The sequence below is a fragment of the Channa argus genome, chromosome 12 (genome assembly GCF_033026475.1).
Source record: "Channa argus isolate prfri chromosome 12, Channa argus male v1.0, whole genome shotgun sequence".
Taxonomy (NCBI): domain Eukaryota; kingdom Metazoa; phylum Chordata; class Actinopteri; order Anabantiformes; family Channidae; genus Channa; species Channa argus.
The window spans coordinates 8131423-8154698 of NC_090208.1; the positions used below are offsets into that span (position 1 = coordinate 8131423).

At 38.7% G+C, this 23276-nt stretch overlaps 1 protein-coding gene across 1 annotated transcript; it reads left to right on the top strand.

Annotated features, from left to right (window-relative positions):
- LOC137138110 (macrophage mannose receptor 1-like) lies at nt 1-22891 on the top strand. Its single transcript, XM_067525042.1, has 16 exons — nt 1-87; nt 6708-6829; nt 6958-7047; nt 7142-7177; nt 7297-7406; nt 7511-7639; nt 7722-7833; nt 8202-8265; nt 19392-19496; nt 20406-20419; nt 20549-20638; nt 20733-20768; nt 20884-20993; nt 21151-21279; nt 21363-21474; nt 22369-22891. Exons 3-16 carry the CDS (start codon nt 6987-6989, stop codon nt 22455-22457), a joined length of 1197 nt encoding a protein of 398 aa, XP_067381143.1. The 5' UTR covers nt 1-87; nt 6708-6829; nt 6958-6986; the 3' UTR covers nt 22458-22891.
- Nucleotides 22892-23276: the final 385 nt, after the last annotated feature.

Consider the following 23276-nt stretch of genomic DNA (forward strand, 5'->3'; position numbering starts at 1 on the left):
CTAGTATTGCAGGACACAGATGTGAGAATGAATGACTGAAGAGCTCGTGCATTCAGATCCTACCAACACACAGAACCTGCTTTTAAAGTGAGTAATTCAGCGTAGCAAACTCTAAAAGCTTCATTGGCTACTGCTTTACACTATAAGTGCAAATTTCCAACCCAACATTGTATGATGTAAGAAGGCTACTCTCACTTTTAACCACTGTCTAAAAAGAGAAAAGGAAACGTCTCACTCCTGCCATACAGCTTCCTATTAGATCTATAAGCAATGTGTCAAATGCCGGTAAATGCCCTGTAAAATAAATTGACTGGCTGTATGGTCTAAATGCTGATACTAAACCTTGTAACCACACTGTCAACAAGACAGGAGACATATGACACATCTGTGGTCTGAACGGAATTCTGACCTTTTCTTTCGTATATCACCTTCCATCTTAAACCCCAAAGTCTTCAGTGTACAGCAAAAACATAGGAATCGACCGTGGTTTTCTAATACCGTGGTTCTAATGAAAACAAAACCACAATACATTTAGATGAGCTTCTTACTTGTAGCGTTTTGTCAGCAGGCAGAGAAGTAATGTGCTCAACCTGGAGGAGAAGAGGGGAAGTTAGGGTGCACATAAGTCAAAATCGTGAGCACAAAAAAACACAATCAATAAAAAGTTTCCATACATTTTTCATCTGGTGATGATTTGTTTGTGCATCGTTTGCAATAGAAGATATCTCTGAATTCCCACCTGTGCTGTGACAATTTGAGCTCATCTTTGTCAAACAAATGATACTAACTAAAAACGAAGCCTTCTATTTAAAATGTTGCAGTTTTTTTTCAGCATGACTCATAGAATTATTCATGACTATCAATTGCCCAACAGTCTTTGTTTCTTGGAATCATTTGAAGAAGCAAAAACTTGCGCAAACAGCTTCAGCTTTTGTTATCTACACTTTATTGTCTTGTACTTTCAACAATGACTTGTCATTTCATTGTTGAATGTTTTAGTGCGTGATAAAATATTAAAATGTATAAAACTGTTTTTAAACAAAAACAGACCTCTATGATGCATTAACAACGGTTTGGTGAGGGATTTCAATTAAACATTAATATTGCTTAACAGATGTAATGAAATGATAGCATCAGAGTTATTTTGCCATCACTTTCTACTAACTTTGGCTTTAACTTTGTAAAGTAATTTGACTCTGAAAGTCCCTTTATTTTGTCATTTTCAACACAACTTAAAGATTCAATATCCTTAAATTAAAAGTCTGATATAGTTCAGGTAAATACTAACAGATGAGACAATGAGATCACTTCAAGGCAGCAGTTGGGCTGTCAAGCAGGTAAGACTGAATTCAGAAAGACTATGATAAATATTTCTGTTTGTTGCAGAAGCTGTCATTGGCTGTGTCTGTTTCAAGGCTGGTTGTAGGGACCAGCAAAGAGAACTGCTCAGGACTGAAAGAAAGATGGAAAGTGGGGCGGGATGATGGGGAGGTTTAGGGAAAAAGACTTAATTAAGAAGTTTGACAAATGTAGAGGAGTGACGGACATGTTGTCCGGTGTACAGTTCCGGGTGGGAACTAGGTGGAGGTGATTAGGTTAGGGGAGTGTTGACCAGTTTCAGATCAAACCTGTTTATAAGTGCAAGGATGTCAGCAGCCTGAGGTTTGTCCAGGCGGATCTTCATGTCTCCCAGGATAATAAGAGGACTGCTGTCTTCAGCAAAGTGGGAGAGCAGCATGTAAACTTCTTTACAGAAGTTAGACAGTTGTACAATGTATGTGATTATTATTTGGATCTAAATACATTTCTTAATCTGTCACCGGCAGCAGTCTGATGACAATCATCATAAAAAAGCTAATAATATTAATTAATCATCAATGGGCGTGTGTGTGCACACACACTTTCTATATGTGTGCTAGTGAGTGGTGGAATAACATAATTCAGAAATGTCTCATTGTAAATGTATTTATCCACAATATAGTATCTACCCTTAATGCTAGTATAGGGCTATCAAACGCCTGTCCCCCATTGTTTTGAGTTTTGTCCTGGAATAGTGGATTTGGCCTAACCGGGTTTTGGAAATGGTCTGCAGAGTGAGGAGTACTGTAAGGTATGTGGAGACATCACCGTACAGACAGAGACGAATGTGTAGGACGAGTTTGTAATCTATACTGAGTGGCACAGGAAGCCAGTGGAGTGTGCAGAGGATGGGGTGATGTGCTCATATTTACACACTGTCAACAGGATCCTGGTAGCACTGTTTTGTATGTATTGGAGTTTGTGAAGGCTACTGCCAGGAATTCTGATGAGGACTGAGTTACAGTAGTCCAGTCTGGAGGAGACAAAGGGATGGATGAGCTTCTCTGCAGCAGGAAGGGAAATGTTGTGGCTGGAAAAATGATATGAAGATGATAGGTGAAAAGTTGAGTTGGTGAGGGTTGATGACCTGCATGTTTTAGAGCTATTTAGCTGCAGAAAGTTTTCATAATCCATCTCCTCCAGGCAGGAGATGAAGCTTGTGACAGAGGCAGAGGGGGTTGAGAAGAGGGTGACCTTGATGTATAATTGCATGTCATCAGCATAGCAGTGGTTCTACAGCTGAGTATCGGAGTATCGGCTGCTCGTGCGGTAAGCGTATTGCGTCACTTCCTGTTTCTGCACACTCTTGGGTTTCTACCGAAGGACTGTTTACTGATTAATTGTAGCTGTTATTTTTACTTAAATAAGTGATTTCTTCACACAAGAATTAATACTTAGTTGTAACATACGCTTGTATTACACAAGCACCTGCTTTTGCGAAACATAACCAGCTAAAGTTTACAAATTCCACATTTCACTTATATTAGCTTCGTTAGCTTAGCAGTTATCAATTAGCAATGGCTTCTCTGTCTCCCTCTGTTTCTCCTTCTCTCACTTGCTCGGTGTGACTCATGTTCAGTTTTTCCTCTGCCTCCTTTAGTGATAATGGTATATGTAATAAGTGTAAGGTTTTTGCAGCTTTGGAGGCGAGGCTCACGGAATTGGAAGCGCGGCTCTGCACCATGGAAAACAACTCAGCTAGTCAGGCCCCGGTAGCTGGTGCGGGCCGACCTAGCGTAGCCCCTGGTAGCTGTCCCCCGGCAGTTCCCGAGCAGCCGGGAAGCCAGTCCGGCTGGGTGACGGTTCGTAAGAGATCTAATGCTAAACAGACGCCCGAGGTTCACCACCAGTCGGTTCACGTTTCTAACCGATTTTCCCCACTCAGCGACACACCCGCTGAGAAACCAACTCTGGTAATTGGCAGCTCCATAGTCAGAAACGTGAAGTTAGAGACTCCAGCGGCCGTAGTCAAATGTCTTCCTGGGGCCAGAGCGGGCGACGTTGAATCATATTTGAAACTCCTGGCTAAGGATAAACGTAAATACAGTAATATTATTATTCACGTGGGAGTTAATGACGCCCGATTACGCAAATCGGAGGTCACTAAAATGAATGTTGAATCGGTGTGTAACTTTGCAAAAACAATGTCGGACTCCGTAATTTCACGTCAGGGCAGTGTCAGTGTTTTTGTTGTTTTTTTTAGGAAACAGTCTAAATATCCAAGTTTCATGTCTTCAAGCTATTATAACTTCAAATACTTGATTATTTGGTTCATGGTCAGTTATTTTCACAGTTATAAAAACAATGTGAACCAGTAAAGTACAGCTACCTAAAAATTGTGAAGTACTTCATTAAATGTACTAGATTTAAGGACTGTTACAGATGTTGTGATTGTCATAACCATAACTATCATCAGGGAATAAATGAAAAAAATAAGATATGAAAAAAGTGTACGGGGTGGGGACGAGATTAAACACCAAGCTTTGTTATGTATTTTATTTTGCTAAGTTTTACTGCATTACAGAGGGCAATATTATACTTCTGCCCATAGCATTTGTTCTACTGGTTGAATTACTTATATTTGCAAATTTGCATATTTGCAAAAGTTAATTCTATAATCAACAAATAGAATAAGGATCAATGATTTTCCAATTTAAACTTATTAGCCAAACAAAAGACGAAAGTAAAACTCGTGAAAAAGCAAAAACAGCAAGGTCCACACATCCAGATCAAAAAGACTTTTATTTATTATTATTTATTTTCACCAGTCAATAATAAGTTGTTGGCATGTTGAAGAAGGCCTCTCTGCATTTCCCTCTGCGCTGTGACAACTTGATCTTATCTTTGTCAAGCAAAGTATACTGACAGCTAAATGACTCATACGTTTATTCATGACTATCAATTACTCAGGAAACATTGTCTTTGCATTTCTTTAACAATTTGAAGAAGTTATAGCTTCTGCAAACGGCTTCAGCTTTTTAATCTACATTTCCATTCCAGTTGTCTTCAACAATTACAACATAATGAAATATTACAATGTAGAAAAGGTTTCTCTAAATAAACATTACTTCAGGTCTCTTCATTTATTTATGGATTTTAATTAAGCGCTAATCTTGCATATCAAAAGCCTTTCTTTGCGTATTACATTTGACTGTCATTGTTTCACCTGTATGCTCCCCTTGTTTTGCACTACTGAGCATAATTAAAAACTTGACAAAAGGAAGTATCCTTTAAAAAAAAGACCTTCCTGCATTGAAGCATGGGGGTGGTTTGGTGGAGCTCTGGAATCCTACAGTGTGTGGAAGCCACGATGGATTGATTCCAGTATCAGTACATCCTAGAGAAAATGTCCTGCCGTCTGTGACGAAGGTGAAGCTTGTGTATCATTGGCCATTCGAAAGTAGTTGTCAGTCACTGACCCCACAGAAAATCTCTGGCATTTGAAGAAGGCAGGTGCAGTGTGTGAAGTGCATATAACTTTTTTCACCATATTATTATTTAGTTAACAAAACTGAAGCCAACAGAAAAGTACATGTGGGCAATACTAACGTAATTTAAGAAGGTAAGTGACACCCAGGTGCTGCTAACCATCATTAACTGGTCATCAGCTGGTCTGCAGACGTCTATAAAGGCATAAGTTTTGGCATTTTGCTGGTCTGAAGCTTTCAGGTGTGTGTTGGGAAAAGTTGAGTTGGTGAGGGTTGCTGACCTGGGTGGGGGAGCATGATGGTGAAGAGGCTTGGACCAAGCACTGAACCCTGGAGGACCCAACAGGTGACAATGTAGGGCTGTGTATTTATATGTACTGACAGCCAGGTGCTGCTAACCATCAATAACTGGTCATCAGCTGGTCTGCAGACGTCTATAAAGGCATAAGTTTTGTCAGTTTGATGGTCTGAAACGTTCAGGTGCGTGTTAACACAATGCAAGAGGGAAAGACATTAGCAGCAGTCTCAGAGATGTAAGTGTTGATGCACATCAATCTGGAAAAGGGTTAGAAAAGTATTTCCAAACAATTGAGAGTTCAACGTTGTACACGATGACAAATTATTAACAAGAGGACAGTTACAACAACAACAACACGGAATGGGCGGAGTTGGCAATATTACAGAGATGGACAACAAAGGTTTTGCAAATGTGATTAATAAATTGTCAACTGAGGGGTAGAAATTAATGTTGTATCTGCAAAAATGATTCTAAGATGGGAAAAGTTGAGTTGATGAGGGTTGCTGACCTTCATGTTTTAGAGCTATTTAGCTTCAGAAAGTTTTGATACATCCAGGCCTTCATCTCCTCCAGGCAGGAGATGAGGCTTGTGACAGAGGCAGAGGGGGTTGAGAAGGGGGTGACGTTGATGTATAATTGCGTGTCATCTGCATAGCAGTGGAATAAGATCCCATGCCTGGTGATGATATGACTGTTGGAGACCATGATGGTGACGAGGCTTGGACCAAGAATCGAAACCTGAAGGACCCCACAGGTGACAATGTGTGGCTGGGTTTTAGCATCCCCCAAAGCTACAAAGTGGGTCAGGGCAGTGTCGGAGGGTCCAGTGTAGTGCTGAAGATGGTGAAGGAAGATGTGATGATTGAATGCAGCAGTAGATGGGAGATGTTTCCTCATAGTCAAAGATGTTTTTGGATTACTCCAAAATGTCATACAGGAATTTTATGCTATTAGCTATTTATTTATTTATTTATTTATTTTAGGAAACAGTGTAAATATCCAATTTTGATCTAAATCTTCAACCTATTACAACTTCAAATACTTGTTCATTTGGATCATGGTTGGTTATTTTCACAAAAACAATGTGAACCAGTAAAGTAAAGCTACCTAAAAATTACATGTTTGTGAAGTACTTCAGTAAATGTACTAGATTTAAGGACTGTTACAGATGTGGTGATGGTCATAACTATCATCAGGGAATAAATGAAAAAAATAAGATATGAAAAAAGTTTTTGGGGTGGGGACTAGATTAAACACCAAGCTTTGTTATGTATTTTATTTTATTTTGCTCTGTTTTATTGCATATAAATAGGGCAATATTATACTTCTACCCATGGCACTTGTTTTACTGGTTGAATTACTTATATTTTTGCAAAGGTTAATTCTATTATCAACAAATATATTAAGGATCAATGATTTTCCAATTTAAACTTATTAGCCAAACAAAAGATGTGCAGGTGACTGGAGCAGACACAAGTCAACAGACTGCATGAAGCACAAGATGGTGCCTGCATCTCCCAACGGTTAACACAGTGTCATGTACCTTATTCTCTCTTGACCTTTGAGACTCTGACTGTGTATGTATATGTACGTGTTGTGTATGTGTGTGTCTGTGTCCTCAGTTCCTCATTTTGTCAGATGATGAGATATGAAGCTGCATATAAGAGCTGCTCTTTGTCTTGTTCTTCGTCTCCGCATATGAACATTGATGTTACAAGCTAATGCTAAAAAAGAGGGCGAGAAGGTAATTCTACTTTTTTCCAACATGATTTATTTTCGCAAATTTCTCAGATCATCTCGTATGTTTCTTTAATACAATGACAGACACTATGTACAAAATGGTACTAACATGTTTGATTTCCTTTCTTAAAGGTAAAAATCGTTATTGTCTCACCTCCACAATGAAGATCCTGACTGTGTGTGTGCTTGGTTGGGCCATGATGGCTCTGACTAAGGCTGCAGGTAAATACTTCTTACAAAATAAAACTTGTATGTATTTCTATGTACAGTAACATATGATCAAATTAGTCATTAACTGTTGCCTCATTCTGTCCAGCTTTTCCAGGAGAAATAGCAGAGGATGATCAAACAGGTCAGTGTTTGTTTAATTAAAGACGTTTTGCTATTTTGTTTTTTATTGCATTTACTGAATAAAAAGATTAAAGAAATTAACTGGAGACTCATTAACAGTTATTCTGTTATTGTCCTCAGAAAACAGTGATCTGGTTAAGAGGTACCTGTTTTGTTCCAGTGGTTGGACTAAGATCAACGGTGCCTGTTTCCGCTACGTTCGCAATCTTATGACCTGGGCTAACGCTGAGGTAATAACTAAGATTATTCCGTTTTTTATTTGCACACTTAGTGAACTGGCATCATCTTTCAAATCCACTATTTATACACTGTTTTCTGTCTTTGTCTGCTGTAGAAAAACTGTCAGTCCATGGGTGGACACCTTGCATCGGTGCAAAGCATTGACGAGTACCATGAGATGCAGAAGTTGACCGCCCCATATGGCTACAAAGAAACATGGATCGGAGGCTCTGATGCACAACAGGTACTTTATTTACTGCACAATATTTTTCATGTATATACTAAAAGGTCATTAAAATTGTTCATCTGTTTGATTTGTCATCTAGGAAAATGTTTGGTTCTGGACTAATGGTGACAAGTCTGAATTTACAAACTGGTGTAAAGGAGAACCTAATAACTTGAACAAATCCCAGCACTGTTTGCAAATGAATCATTCAGGTAAAACCAAAAGACTTTATTTCTATTTAGTGTTTAACCTGATAGATTCCACCGTTTAAATGAAGACGAGTAAAAAAACAAACAAAAAATAATTACATCTCAATCAGACATTCCTTGGTTGAATCCAATCAGATGATGTTTTGTAATATGCAAATTACATTATCACACAATTTACAGCAGGATTTGATGTGGTTTTAACAGTTATTACCTGTTTACCACAGTTAAAGGGCATCAGACTCTGGAAATGTGTGTATTGTTGTTGTAAAGACTGAACCCATTGCTCCTCAGGATAAACTGGTTTTTATTAGACAGTCTGAGGTCCTGGTTTGTTTGGTCCTGACTGACTCCTCTGTTTTTGCTATTTACAGGTAAGAAGTGCTGGGATGATCTGAGATGTAACAGTTATCGTCCATCTATATGTGTAAAGAGAGGGTGGGGACTGGTGGGTGGACTGTGACATTAAATCCAGCACAAACACCGATGGATGTGTTGGTTTTTATCTTTACAAAGTTATCTGTCTGTGTAACCCGCAAACTTTGTGTTTCATTCCACAACTTTTTTTCTTTTGTGCCGCAAGTAAGAGACTAAGTGTTATAAAAAGTATGCTTTTAATCTGCAGCTTTATTCTTCTTCATGCAAAATAAAAACAGCTTGAAGCATTAAAAAGCTGGTCTGTTATTTTGACAAAACTTCTGTGTTCACTGTGTTCAAACATACTTTTCTGTCCAATGATATAATAGAATAATTATCACACTTATAACGACAATATGCTACCAATTAAAAAAAACAGTTTAAAATATTATTTATTGATATGTAATTTAAGTAAGTGACTGTTCAGGAGCATTTGTGGACCATTTTTCCTTGCAGAACTGCTTTAGCTCAGCTATATTCCTAAATAATAATAAAAACACAAACTGAGCTTGGCAGCAGACTTTGAGGGAATCTCAATCCCCAGTTTCTATCACGTCTGTGTTGCCAAAATAAATAGAATAATTGTGGCTGTCAACACTAATGCCACAAACCATCTGGATGCCAGAAATGCAGCTTCTATTATGAAGATTCCCTGCATCGCACACACAGAGTTTGACAGGACACGTTAGGCTGAGTAGGAATGAACTATCAGACCTAGTATGTCCTGGTCAAAGCCAGTCTGCCGTAGTCGGCACTGACAGTCACCAGAGACAATAGTTAAGTGTTTGCTGTCTAAAGATTCTAGTCTTTAGTTTTAAGACCCAGTTGTTCTCAATGTTTTTATTAAATATGTTTAATATTTATGGCAGGTCTCTGTAAAAGGACACGTCCAAGACCAGATCAGAATCTATGTTAACAAACACAGACTTGCTTATCATATCACAGAGAACATCATTAACCTACGTTTGGAAAACAGCAGAGGTGTTAGAGGCAAATAGTCATAGGGTCCAGTGGGGGTCCTGAAGGTTATTTTCCAATCATGTCCCTAATGTATGCGTACTAGGCTGTATGCACTGTGTTTGTCTAACTTGCTAAAGATTGTGGGCCCTGTAAGAGTTTCAGAGCAGTGGACATCAGTGGGAGTGGATACCTATTCTTAAGGGTGATGTCATTCAGACCTTGAAAGTTCATGCTCATACAGAAAGTGCCATCCTTCTTCAACACAAAAAAATAAATAAATCCAGGACCCCACAAGAGAAGAGAAAGGGCCAAAAAGACCTGCTCCCAGGGCAGAGAGAGTAAAGCCTGCCTCTAAGAGAAGTAGTACCTGGAAGAAAGTTAATGGCCCAGTCATAAGGTCTGTGTGGAGGTAATGAAGGGCTTGTGTTTTGTTAAATACCTCTTTATGGTCCAAGTATTCAATAGGAACAGCAGAAACACCAAGAAGCTGAGCTTCAGGTGATGTGTGGGTGGAGGTAGGAAAAAAGGCTGCAGCTTAAAGGCAGGGGGTCATACAGTTTACCAGCCAACTCACACTCTTGCCATCGACCCAGTCAACATGGGGATTGTGTCTCTGCAGCCAGGTGTCTCCCAGGACAATTGGAAGCTGAGGATAGTGGGACAGACCCTGCCGTGCTCAGCAGGGATCTGATTCCTATTCTTAATGCAAAATTTGCACAACTGGGGGATGATGTGGCCCCAAACAGGTGTACAGTCATTTTGTATTCTACCAAATTATGTTCTGTGTCACCATTAGGCCACAGTAGGAAACGCAAAAGATCTGTGTCTTCATCAAGAACTCTCACCTGATGATACATGTGTTCTATGTCTGGCGTTAGAGCTATCTGCTCATGTCTGAATCTCATTAACACTCCTACAAGAGAATTAGCAAGATCAGGACCCTGTAACAGCTCAGTGTTTAATGAAGTTCCCTTAAAACTGGTAGCACAGTCAAAGACAACTCTTAACTTTTTCTTTTGGGGATGGTAGACCCCGTGATGTGGGATGTTCCACACTTTTCCCTCATTTTGGATCAGTTTCTTTTCGGGTATCTTGACTGCATATCCCTTGTCAATTATTTGATTCATGAAATCAGTATACTCGTCATGAAATGCTGGATTCTTGTTAAATTTTCTTTTAAGAATGAGAGCTCTCTGCAACCTTAACATGTGCACTATTTGCTGTGACACTGTCTGGACGTTCTCTCAGTGGACCATTCACTACCCACCCAAGTGCAGTTCTTACAGCGTATGGTCCATTCTCTTGGCTGTTAATCACCTGCCATGGTTCTAATGCCTTGAAAGCATTGACTCCAATAAGAAGTCCTCTGTCAGAAATTATGTTAGGCAACTTGACTTCGCTGAGATAAGGCCACTTTTCTGTGTAATTTTGTGTTGGTATGTTCTCTTTTGAAACCGGAATGGCTGCCTGTGTAAACACTGTAGGCAGATCAATAAAGTCGCTGCTGTCAATCCCACTAACCTCCAAGTCTGTGAATATATAACTTTCCACATGCTGCTTTGGACCCATAGTTTTCAGCTCAAGTTCAGTTCGTTTACCTTGTAGGTTCAACTGTCTAGCTAATGCATCAGTGCAGAAAGTAGCAGAGCTGCCTTGGTCCATAATTGCATATGTTTCCACCACTTTGCTACTTTTCTTTGACTTCACTTTGACTGGCACAATAGCAAGAATGCAATCGTCCGCAGCCCCAGAGCAGGCACTTGTTTCTAGTTTAATGGTCATCATTGCACTGGAAACTGCTGTAGAATCTGGGTCTTCTGTCATTTGTTCTGTACCAGACTCATCTGATGTTTCAAAATGCAACATAGCAGGGTGTTTGTGAGCACAGACCTGACAGGCCATTCTCCGTCTACAATCTTTACTTCTGTGACCCTTGAGAAGACATCCAAACCACAGACCTGCCTTTTTTAAGAACTCAATCTTTTCCTTGTTGGTTTTTGCTTTCATTTTATGACAGTCTTCTAAACTGTCATTTTTGTCACAAAGCAGACATGGTTTTGTGAAGGCAGAGCTGAAAAATGAAACATCCCTCTTGAACTCAGGAATGCTGGATCGCTCATTTTCAACTGATAAAGCACTAACAGCAAAGCTACTTCCTGTCTTTGTGTCTGTCTTTGTCTTTCGGGGTACCTCCCCTCGGTTTTTGTCAGCTGCAGAAATGTCCTGCAAGTCACCAAACAGTGGATCCAAAATGACTTTTGCTTGCCGATCTACAAATTTCACCATATCTGCAAATTTGGCTCTGCTACCTCTGGTTTCTTGTATATCAAATGCAAAAGCTCTCCACTTCTCCCTGACTTTAGACGGCAGTTTAGAAAGTATCTCATTTTTGTCGGATTATCAAGTTCTTCCATATATGCAACATCTTCCATAGTGTTTTGGCAACTGAGGAGAAACAGAGAAAAGGAGCTTAGAGCTTTTCCATCGTCATTAGTTTGAGGCCATTTGTCCGCCTTTTCCATTAGAGCTGATGCAATTTTTAGTTCATTTCCATACCTGTCTTGAAGCAATCTTGTTGCTTCTCTATACCCACGATCTCCAGCCATGTGTTGGCAGCTTTTTACTAAATTCCTTGGTTCTCCTCTAGTATATTGCTCCAAAAAGTACAACTTGTCCACACTGCTGTCTGATCTGGAGTCAGTAGGATGCTGAAAGGCTTTAATGAATGATCGGAACTCAAGAGGGTCTCCATAGAACAATGGTATATCCCTTTGTGGCAGTAGAGACAACTGCTGACTCTGACAAGCAGTTCTGTGATATTTGCTTGTTGTTTTATATTCTTCATAGACCTTTATTTTTGCATGAGAGACAGCCAGTGCTGTTTGTATGTCCAGCTGTTCCTTTTCAGCTCTTAGCTGTACTTCCTTCATCTCCAGAGCTTGCTTCTTCTTCAATGCTGCAGCCCTTGCAAGCAGAGCTGCTCTTTGTGCTTCCTCTTTTAATCATTCAGAAGCAGCAGAAGATACTGTGGACCGTACTCCACTATATCCAGCATCGCTGGCTGTCCTGCCAGTATGACGCTTTGTTGCAGATGCATTAGAAACACAGTCCATAGGAGTCACTTCTTTGTCATATGTTAGTGTCAGCTCTATGTGATGTTTTGTGTGCTCAATCCACTTCACAGTTTTTTGTATGAAATCCTGGCAGATTGCTAAATTAGGCTGAAGCCAATATTCCTGATCTGCCATCTTTTCAGTTTGTTATAAACTTTGATTTCTATTTGTTCAATATTCTTTAGGTTTGCGCCATTTTCCATGAATCTTTCAATATGGTTTGATTTTGCAGTCAATTGTCTCAACTTGCCTTGTGTCTCGGTTCAGGTAGTCCTCAACAATTTGTCCTGTGAACAAGCCTGCCCTCCTGTGGCCAGGTTCAATAATTGCACCGTCGTCTTCTAAGTCTGACATTTTCCACTTTTTATTTTAATTTGCTCATGCAATCAAGGAGTAAACATTAGTTCAGTATTTGGCTCACGACGGTTGCTCAGAACTTCTGGTTTGTTATAGATGCTCAACATGTGTCCACCGTTCAGTACAATTAACAAGTTCTGCTTTTTGATGATTTATTGGCATCACACAAAAACTGTTCACGTTTCCATCTTAATGTCCTTTAACTGAGTTTCTCTCAATTATTGACAGGGAATCCACTAATCCACTTTGTCTTCTCTTATCGTATTATACGGTCAAAACCTGTTTCATGCCGACTCAACAACTTTTACCGTTCTCTATTCTTTTTCCTTCTTATGTGCCTGCTAGACTTCATTGCGCGTGTGCTGCCGGCCTGGCCCACATGATCAATCTACTATAAATAGATGGCACAATTGCAATTTACTGTAGTGAAATGATATAACACAAAATAACAATAACTTAATTAACTATGTACAGCTGTTTTGGCTCTTACACATGTGTTACAGAGAAGAAGTGCTGGGATGATCATAGGTGCAACACTCTTCTTCCATCGATCTGCGTAAAGAGAGGATGTGGAGTGGGTTCTCCTTAATAACCCAACGACTTGATATCTTATTTCACAAAGTTATTCCTTTTGTACTGCTGCATCTCAGGTTAAACAAAGAAGCAAAAAGTGAGAAAAACAGGAGCAGGATGGATTTTATGATTTGAAGAGATTGAATGTGTTATGAAAACAGTGCTTTTATCTTGCAAAGTGATCTTTTCTTTCGTCATGCAAAATAAAAAGCTTTAAGCATCACACTGTGTTCACTTTTATGATCAAACAGGTTCAAGCCAATAATATCACAAGAATATCAACAACATGAAACTTTTTTATATTATTATTTTTGATAAGTACTTGGAAAGATGTCGCTGATGCTGCAACACACACATTATTATTTTTCATATCTTTTTTTTTAACACATCTAATAATTATTGAAAGTCTTGCGAAAAAATGAAGTGAACCACTGTTGAGGATCCGACCTGCACAACGTTCACAACTTCAACTTAGTTAATAAACACGAGACCTCACTTGTGTGACATATTGGAATTTCCTTCTGTCACTTTTTCCCACTTCTTTCGAAAAATTTTGTTACAATAGCTTATGCTTCAAACTGTCCATACTGTGTCGAATATAGTGCTATGCCCAATTTGATTATTGTGCTCGTTCACCAAATTCATTTCCCTCAGGTGCTGCTCGACTTTTTACATGGTGGTGGTTTGCTAAATGCTAAATGTGGCTAGAATAGCATCTCTGAACACAACTAATAAAATCCAAACTAGAATGATTAATTATTGAAACTAATGTTCCGTCGCACATAGCAGCTACGTGGTCGGGATTTATGTCCGTCTTCACCCTGACATCACATACAGTATGGTATTATCAACAATTTTACTGATATGGACTCAGAAAAAGCACAGTGGTGGAGGAGTTTGGTGACTAAATTGCCCACAGTGAACGTGAGCGTGAATGGTTTTCTGTCTGCGCACGTGTCTCTGTGTTGGCCCTGAGATAGACGAGCGACCTGTCGAGGTTGTACCACACCTCCCACCCAATGACAGTTGGAACAGGCGTCAGTCTATCCCAGCAGGATTATACAGCACCCAGGTCATTTTTAAGTGCGTCAAATGGCCTAACAAGTGTTTCAAAGTCATCCATCACGCCGTCATCTTTTGTTCATCTAGAATTGAGGAATATTCGCCAGGCTATAAGATTCATATTGTGTTGACCAATTACATAATGAAAGGTGGGCAGAATCTAAAATAAGTGAACATAGAGCAGAATCTCGTGGCTGCTGCTTTACATTTTAAGATTTGTACAACCTTCAATGAAAGAGTACAAACGTGAGTCACTGTCACAATGTTAAATAAGTAAAAGTAATTTATATTAATTTTTTCACTAGTTGTTAGCAGCATGGCTAACCAAAACACAAACTGCAAAGACAAACTCCTGACCAAATGAAATGACTTTTAACCTGTCCCTGAGAGGAAGGAGAGCAGAGCCCCTACTTTCCAACAGCTTAAGTCATCTTTCTCTGAGCAAAGACTCTGTTTTCTTCTGACATGTACATGCACATGGGGACAGGACCCCTGACTTGATAAGTGTCTATTACCGTCACCACATATGTAACACTCCTCAAAATAAGGTCAAGTACACATTCTGAAGTACTGTACTTCAGTATTATTTTTAGGTAGCTGTGCATTACTGGAGTATTTCCATTTTATTTTACTTTGGCTCTACATTCTACCTCATTTCAGGGGGAAATGTAATACTTCTAGTTTACTGCATTTATTTTACAGCTCAAAATTATTACTTTTGCAGACTCTAATCATAACTAATTATTTGTGATGTGTTATTGGGGATCAGTAATTTACAGATTTAAACTACTTTTGAGCAAACAACAGAAACACAGCACATTCTAAGAACTGCAGCAGCCAAGAGTCAACAGACTAAACGGAACACAAGGTGGTGCCCACGTCTCACAGTTAACACAGCATGACGTGACTTATTCTCTATTCATTCCAGGGGGGGCTGGCCGTAACTTTTGCTGCAGCTCAGCAGTGGGTCACTAGTATTGCAGGACACAGATGTGAGAATGAATGACTGAAGAGCTCGTGCATTCAGATCCTACCAACACACAGAACCTGCTTTTAAAGTGAGTAATTCAGCGTAGCAAACTCTAAAAGCTTCATTGGCTACTGCTTTACACTATAAGTGCAAATTTCCAACCCAACATTGTATGATGTAAGAAGGCTACTCTCACTTTTAACCACTGTCTAAAAGGAGAAAAGGAAACGTCTCACTCCTGCCATACAGCTTCCTATTAGATCTATAAGCATTGTGTCAAATGCCGGTAAATGCCCTGTAAAATAAATTGATTGGCTGTATGGTCTAAATGCTGATACTAAACCTTGCAACCACACTGTCAACAAGACAGGAGACATATGACACATCTGTGGTCTGAACGGAATTCTGACCTTTTCTTTCGTATATCACCTTCCATCTTAAACCCCAAAGTCTTCAGTGTACAGCAAAAACATAGGAATCGACCGTGGTTTTCTAACACGTTGAGGGGAAGTTGTGGTTCAGTGTGAGAACAAAACCACAATACATTTAGATGAACTTCTTGTAGCATTTTGGCAGCAGGTACAGATGTAATGTGCTCAACCTGGAGGAGAAGAGGGGAAGTTAGGGTGCACATAAGTCAAAATCGTGAGCACAAAAAAACGTTTACACAATCAATAAAAAGTTTCCATATATTTTTCATCTGGTGATGATTTGTTTGTGCATCGTTGGCAATAGAAGATATCTCTGAATTCCCACCTGTGCTGTGACAATTTGAGCTCATCTTTGTCAAACAAAGTATACTAACTAAAAACGAAGCCTTCTATTTAAAATATTGCTGTTTTTTTTTCCAGCATGACTCATAGAATTATTCATGACTATCAATTGACCAACAGTCTTTGTTTCTTGGAATCATTTGAAGAAGTAAAACCTTGTGCAAACCGCTTCAGCTTTTCTTATCTACACTTTACTGTCTGGTGCTTTCATCAATGACTTGTCATTTTATCTTTAAATGTTTTAGTGTGAGATAAAATATTAAAATGTATAACACTGTTTTTCAAAAAAAACAAAAAACTGACCTCTATGATGCATTAACAAAGGTGACAGTTAGGACATTTAGTTAGGATTTCAATTAAACATTAATCTTGCTTAACAGATGTTATGAAATGATAGCATCAGAGTTATTTTGCCATCACTTTCTACTAACTTGGGCTTTAACTTTGTGAAGTAATTTGACTCTGAAAGTCCTCTTATTTTGTAATTTTCAACACAACTTAAACATTCAATAATCTTAAATTAAAAGGCTGATATAGTTCAGGTAAATACTAACAGATGAGACAATGAAATCACTTCAAGGCAGCAGTTGGGCTGTCAAGCAGGTAAGAGTGAATTCAGAAAGACTACGATAAATATTTCTGTTTGTTGCAGAAGCTGTCAGTGGCTGTGGCTGTTTCAGGGCTGGTTGTAGGGACCAGCAAAAAGAACTGCTCACGACTGAAAGAACGAGGGAAAGTGGGGCGGGATGATGGGGAGGTTTAGAGAGAAAGACAGGGAGCTTAATAAAGAAGTGGTCTGACAAATGTAGAGGAGTGACGGACATGTTGTCCAGTGTACAGTTCCGGGTGGGAACTTGGTGGAGGTGATTGGGTTAGGGGAGTGTGGACCAGTTTCAGATCAAACCTGTTTATAAGTGCAAGGATGTCAGAAGCCTGAGGTTTGTCCAGGTGGATCTTCATGTCTCCCAGGATAATAAGAGGACTGCTGTCTTCAGCAAAGTGGGAGAGCAGCATGTAAACTTCTTTACAGAAGTTAGACAGTTGTGCAATGTATGTGATTATTATTTGGATCTAAATACATTTCTTAATCTGTCACCGGCAGCAGTCTGATGACAATCATCATAAAAAAGCTAATAATATTAATTAATCATCAATGGGCGTGTGTGTGCACACACACTTTCTATATGTGTGCTAGTGAGTGGTGGAATAACATAATTCAGAAATTAAAGAAATGTCTCATTGTAAATGTATTTATCCAGAATATAGTCTCTACCCTTAATGCTAGTATAGGGCTGAATAAAAAAATCCACTTGCCAATGGGGAGGGGTCTTACATGACAGCCAGACACATTAATGGGACAACAACAACAACAACAACAAAGGTTTTCAGCCCTTTTTTAAAAGCATCCACCTGTCAACTGAAGGGCTCCACAAATGGAGAGAAGCGGCCTCAAACCCCCATAGGTTTGAGTTTTGTCCTGGGATAGTGGAAGACAGTGAATTTGGCCTAAATGGGTTTTGGAAATGGTCTGCAGAGGGAGGAGTACTGTAAGGTATGTGTGTATGTATGTGTATGTATTGGAGTTTGTGAAGGCTACTGCCAGGAATTCTGATGAGGACTGAGTTACAGTAGTCCAGTCTGGAGGAGACAAAGGGATGGATGAGCTTCTCTGCAGCAGGGAGAGAAATGTTGTGGCTTAATGATTATTAAGATGATCGGTGAAAAGTTGAGTTGGTGAGGGTTTCAGAGCTAATTAGAGCTGCAGGAAGCTTTGATTCATCCCGGCCTCCATCTCCTCCAGGCAGGAGGTGAGGCCTTCTATAATTCTATAATCGTTACAGATCAATGATTTTCCAATTTAAACTTATTAGCCAAACAAAAGATGAAAATAAAAAAATTTAAAAAGCAAGGTCCACACATCCAAATGAATAACATTTTTCAATTTATTTTCAACTGTTAATACTAAGTTGTTGGCATGTTGAAGAAGTCCTGTCTGCATTTTCCTCTGCGCAGCGACAACTTGATCTTATCGTCGTCAAACAAAGTAACTAACAGCTAAAAACGAAACCGTAAAATACTGCTGTTTTTTTTTTTTAAATGACTCATACATTTATTCATGACTGTAATTACTCAGTAAACATTGTCTTTGCATTTCTTAAAATAATTTGAAGAAGTTATAGCTTCTGCAAACGGCTTCAGCTTTTTAATCTACATTTCCATTCCAGTTGCTTTCAACAATGACTTGTCATTTCTCTGTTCAGTGTTTTACAACATGATGAAGTATTAAAATGTAGAAAAGACTTTGATACATTAAAAAAGGTCGCAAATCTCTTCATTTATTTACGGATAAGCACGAATCTTGCATAACAAAAGCCTTTCTCTGCGTATCTCCCGTTTATTTCATATGGTCCCCTTGTTTTGCAATACTGAGGCTAATTAAAAACTTGGCAAAAGGTTCCTGCATTGAAGCATGGTGGTGGTTTGGTGGAGCTCTAGAATCCTGAAGTGTGTGGAAGGCACGATGGATAAATTCCAGGATCAGTGCATCCTAGAAAAAAATGTCCTGCTGTCTGTGAGGAAGCTGATGCTTTTCTATCATTGGACATTCCAAAAGGACAATAAACGTACTTCAAAGTCCTGGAAGATTCTAAAGTGGTTGTCACAGTCACTGACATTTGAAGAAGGCAGGTGCAGTGTGTGAAGTGCATATAACTTTTTTCACCAGACTATTATTTAGTTAACAAAAATGAAACCAAACAGAAAACAACATTATAAACGTAATTTAAGAAGGTAAGTGACACCCAGGTGCTGCTAACCATCATTAACTGGTCATCAGCTGGTCTGCAGACGTCAATAAAGGCATAAGTTTTGGCATTTTGCTGGACTGAAGCTTTCGGGTATTAACACAATGCAAGAGGGAAAGAAATAAGCAACAGTCTCAGAGGTGTAAGTGTTGTAAGTGATGCACATCAATCTGGAAAAGGGTTAAAAAACCATTTCCAAACACTTGAGAGTTCAACGTTGTACACGACCGATTATTAACAAGAGGACAGTTACAACAACAACAACAATGATGGAAGATGGAAAACAAAGGTTTTGCAAATGTGATTTATAAGTTGGCAGCTGAGGGGTAGAAAGGAATGTTGTAGCTGGAAAATGATATTAAGATGGGAAAAGATGAGTTGGTGAGGGTTGCTGACCTAGATGTTTTAGAGCTATTTAGCTGAAGGAAGTTTTGATACATCCAGGCCTCCATCTCCTCCAGGCAGGAGATGAGGATGACAGAGGGACAGGGGGCTTATAAGAGTGTGACCTTGATGTTTAATTGCGTATCATCAGTACAGCAGTGGAAAAAGATCCCATGCCTGGTGATGATACGACCGAGGGGAAGCATGATGGTGAAGAGGCTTGGAGCAAGCACCGAAACCCTGGAGGACCCCACAGGTGACAATGTGGGACTGGGTTTTAGCATCCCCCCAGAGCTATAAAGTGGGTGAGGGAAGTGTCAGAGGGTCTAGTTTAGTGTTGAAGATGGTGAAGGAAGATGTGATGATCAAATGCAGCAGTAGATGGGAGATGTTTTTGGAATATTTCAAATGTCATAAATGTCAGAAATTTTGTGGTATCAGCTGTTTTTTTTTTATTTTTTAGGAAACAGTGTAAATATCCAAGTGTGAGGTCTTCAAGCTATTACAACTTCAAATACTTGTTTAATTGGATCACAGTCAATAATTTTCACAGTTATAAAAACAATGTGAACCATAACGAAGGTTGGTGTTAAATGTAGTCGACACCCCATACAGTTTTTTTCATTTTTGTATTCATTTCCTTTATTCCTTGATGATAGTTATGACCATCACCACATCTGTAACAGTCCTTAAAACTAGTACATTTACTGAATTACTTCACAAACATGTAATTTCAGAGGGCAGTGTTATACTTCTACCCCATGATATTTATTTTACTGCATGATTTACTTATATTTTTGCAAAGGTTAATTCTATAATCAACTAATAGATTAACATGTTACGGATCAATGATTTTTCCAATTTAAACTTATTAGCCAAACAAAAGATGTGCAGGTGACTGGAGCAGACACAAGTCAACAGACTGCATGAAGCACAAGATGGTGCCTGCATCTCCCAACGGTTAACACAGTGTCATGTACCTTATTCTCTCTTTACCTTTGAGACTCTGACTGTGTATGTATATGTACATGTTGTGTATGTGTGTCTGTGTCCTCAGTTCCTCATTTTGTCAGATGTTGAGATATGAAGCTGCATATAAGACCTGGTCTTTGTGTTGTTCTTGGCCTCCGCATATGAACATTGATGCTACAAGCTAATGTTAAAAAAAAGGGCGAGAAGGTAATTCTGCTTTTTTTCCAGCATGATGTCTTTTCGAAAATTTCTCAGATCATCTCGTATGTTTCTTTAATACACTAACATTCACTACGTACAAAATGGTACTAACATGTTTGATTCTCTTTCTTAAAGGTAAAAATCGGTATTGTCTCACCTCCACAATGAAGATCCTGACTGTGTGTGTGCTTGGTTGGGCCATGATGGCTCTGACTAAGGCTGCAGGTAAATATTTCTTACAAAAGAAAACTTGTATGTATTTCTATGTACAGTAACATATGATCAAATAAGTCATTAACTGTTGTCTCATTCTGTCCAGCTTTTCCAGGAGAAATAGCAGAGGATGATCAAACAGGTCAGTGTTTGTTTAATTAAAGACGTTTTGCTATTTTTTTATTGCATTTACTGAATAAAAAGAATAAAGAAATTAACTGGAGACTCATTAACAATTATTCTGTTATTGTCCTCAGGAAACAGTGATCTGGTCAAAAGGTACTGGTATTGTTCCAGTGGTTGGACTTACATCAACGGTGCCTGTTTCCAATATGTTTCCAATCATATGACCTGGGACATGGCCGAGGTAAGCGCTATATCGCTATATATATACATATATATATATGTATATATATATATATATATATATATATATATATCTTTTTTTATTTAATTTGCACACTTAGTGCATCATCTTTTAAATCCACTATTTCTACACTGTTTTTTGTCTTTGTCTGCTGTAGAAACACTGTCAGTCCATGGGTGCACACCTTGCATCGGTGCAAAGCATTTACGAGTACCATGAGATGCAGAAGATGACCGCCCCTCATGGCTACAAAGAAACATGGATTGGAGGATATCAAACAGCAAAGGTATTTTAGTTACTGCACAATATTTTTCACGTATATAATACAAAAATCTTTAAAATTGTTTATCTGTTTGATTTGTCATCTAGGACAATGTTTGGTTCTGGACTGATGGTGACAAGTTTGACTTTGTACACTGGTGTAAAGGAGAACCTAATAACTTGGACAAATCCCAGCACTGTTTGCAAATGAATCATAAAGGTAAAACCAAAATACTTTATTTATATTTAGTGTTTAACCTGATAGATGTCACCTGGGTCGCATGGATTGAAGAAGCACCACAACAACACTTTCTTAAAATGCATACAAGAGTTCATACGTTACTTATGATACTTATGATTAAATTATCTAGTTTTGTTGATTTGGATTAAAAAATATGGTGTTTTGCAGTTCTAAACATCCATAAAGTCATTTTGTTACTTGGTGCAGTTTTGAAAATCCAAATGGCCACTTTGGTGTCTGCCTGGTCTTACACTTATAAAAAACAACCCAGAAAGCTCATTTTCAAGATTTCTTGTCCACACATGTGCCTGTAAGTCCATTTTGTTGTTTGGTTCACCTGGCACAACACCATTTGACAATGTTCAGTCAAGTAAAACACAAAAAATGTAGGATGAACCCAACATTTTACCAACTTTGTGGCTCTATAAGTTTACTTTAAATATCACTTAACAAGATTGTGTCTTTTTAGCCCTTATTATTTAGGAATTACAACCATTTTGTTTTGGGTGTGTTTTTTTTGGCCTTGTGCTTTCTTGTGCACAAAAAGAGGATCGAATTAATGTATAATGCTTTTAAATGATGACGAGTAAAAAAACGGAAATTAATCAATATGACATTCTTTAGTTGAATCCAATCACATGATGTTTTGTAATATGCAAATCACATTTTTACACAATTTACAACAGGATTCGATGTGGTTTTAACAGTTAGTACCTGTTTACAACAGTTAAAGGGCATCAGACTCTGGAAATGTGTGTATTGTTGCTGTAAAGACTGAACCCATTGCTCCTCAGGATAAACTGGTTTTATTAGACAGTTTGAGGTTCTGGTTTGTTTGGTCCTGACTGACTCCTGTGTTTTTGCTATTTACAGATGAGAAGTGCTGGGATGATCTGGGATGTGATGCTCATCTTCCATCCATATGTGTAAAGAGAGGGTCTGGATGGGGGTTTGTACTGTGACATTAAATCCAGCACAAACACTGATGGATGTGTTGGTTTTTATCTTTACAAACTCATCCGTCTTTGTAATCTGAAAACTTTGTGTTTCATTCCACAACCTTTACTCTTTCTTGCTGCTCTAACTCTGCTTAAAGAATGAAATGTGAGAGAAACAGCAGCTGGATGATCTCTTTGATTCTGCGCCTTTAACAGGAGATTAAGTGTTATAAAAATTATGCATTTAATCTGCAGCTTTATTTTTCTTCATGCAAAATAAAAACAGCTTGAAGCATTAAAAAAAGCTGGTCTGTCATTTTGTCAAAACTTCTGTTTTCACTGTTATGATCAAAGATACTTTTCTCTCCAATGTTATATTAGAATAATAATGACACTTTATTGTAATTTAAGTAAGTGACTGTTCAGGAGCATTTGTGGACCATTTTTCCTTGCAGAACTGCTTTAACTCAGCCATATTCCTAAACAATAATAAAAACACAAACTGAGCTTGGCAGCAGACTTTGAGGGAATGTCAATCCCCAGTTTCCATCACGTCTGTGTTGCCAAAATATTTTAGTAGAATTATTGGGGTTGTAAACAATAATGCCACAAACCATCTGGATGCCAGAAATGCAGCTTCTGTTATGACGATTCCCTGCGTCGCACACACAGAGTTTGACAGGACACGTTAGGCTGAGTAGGAATGAACTATCAGACCTAGTATGTCCTGGTCAGCGCCAGTCTGACATAGTCGGCACTGACAGTCAAAAGAGACAATAGATAAGTCTTTATTTTAAGACCTGATTGTTTTCAATTTAAATATGTTTAATATTTATGACAGAT

Bases quoted from the DNA above. Each gene is read 5' to 3' on its own strand.
- LOC137138110 (XM_067525042.1), top strand. From the start codon at position 6,987: ATGAAGATCCTGACTGTGTGTGTGCTTGGTTGGGCCATGATGGCTCTG. The intron at 7,640-7,721 runs GTACTTTATTTA...TTTGTCATCTAG, and splicing joins GAGGCTCTGATGCACAACAG to GAAAATGTTTGGTTCTGGAC. The intron at 20,769-20,883 runs GTCAGTGTTTGT...TATTGTCCTCAG, and splicing joins AGCAGAGGATGATCAAACAG to GAAACAGTGATCTGGTCAAA.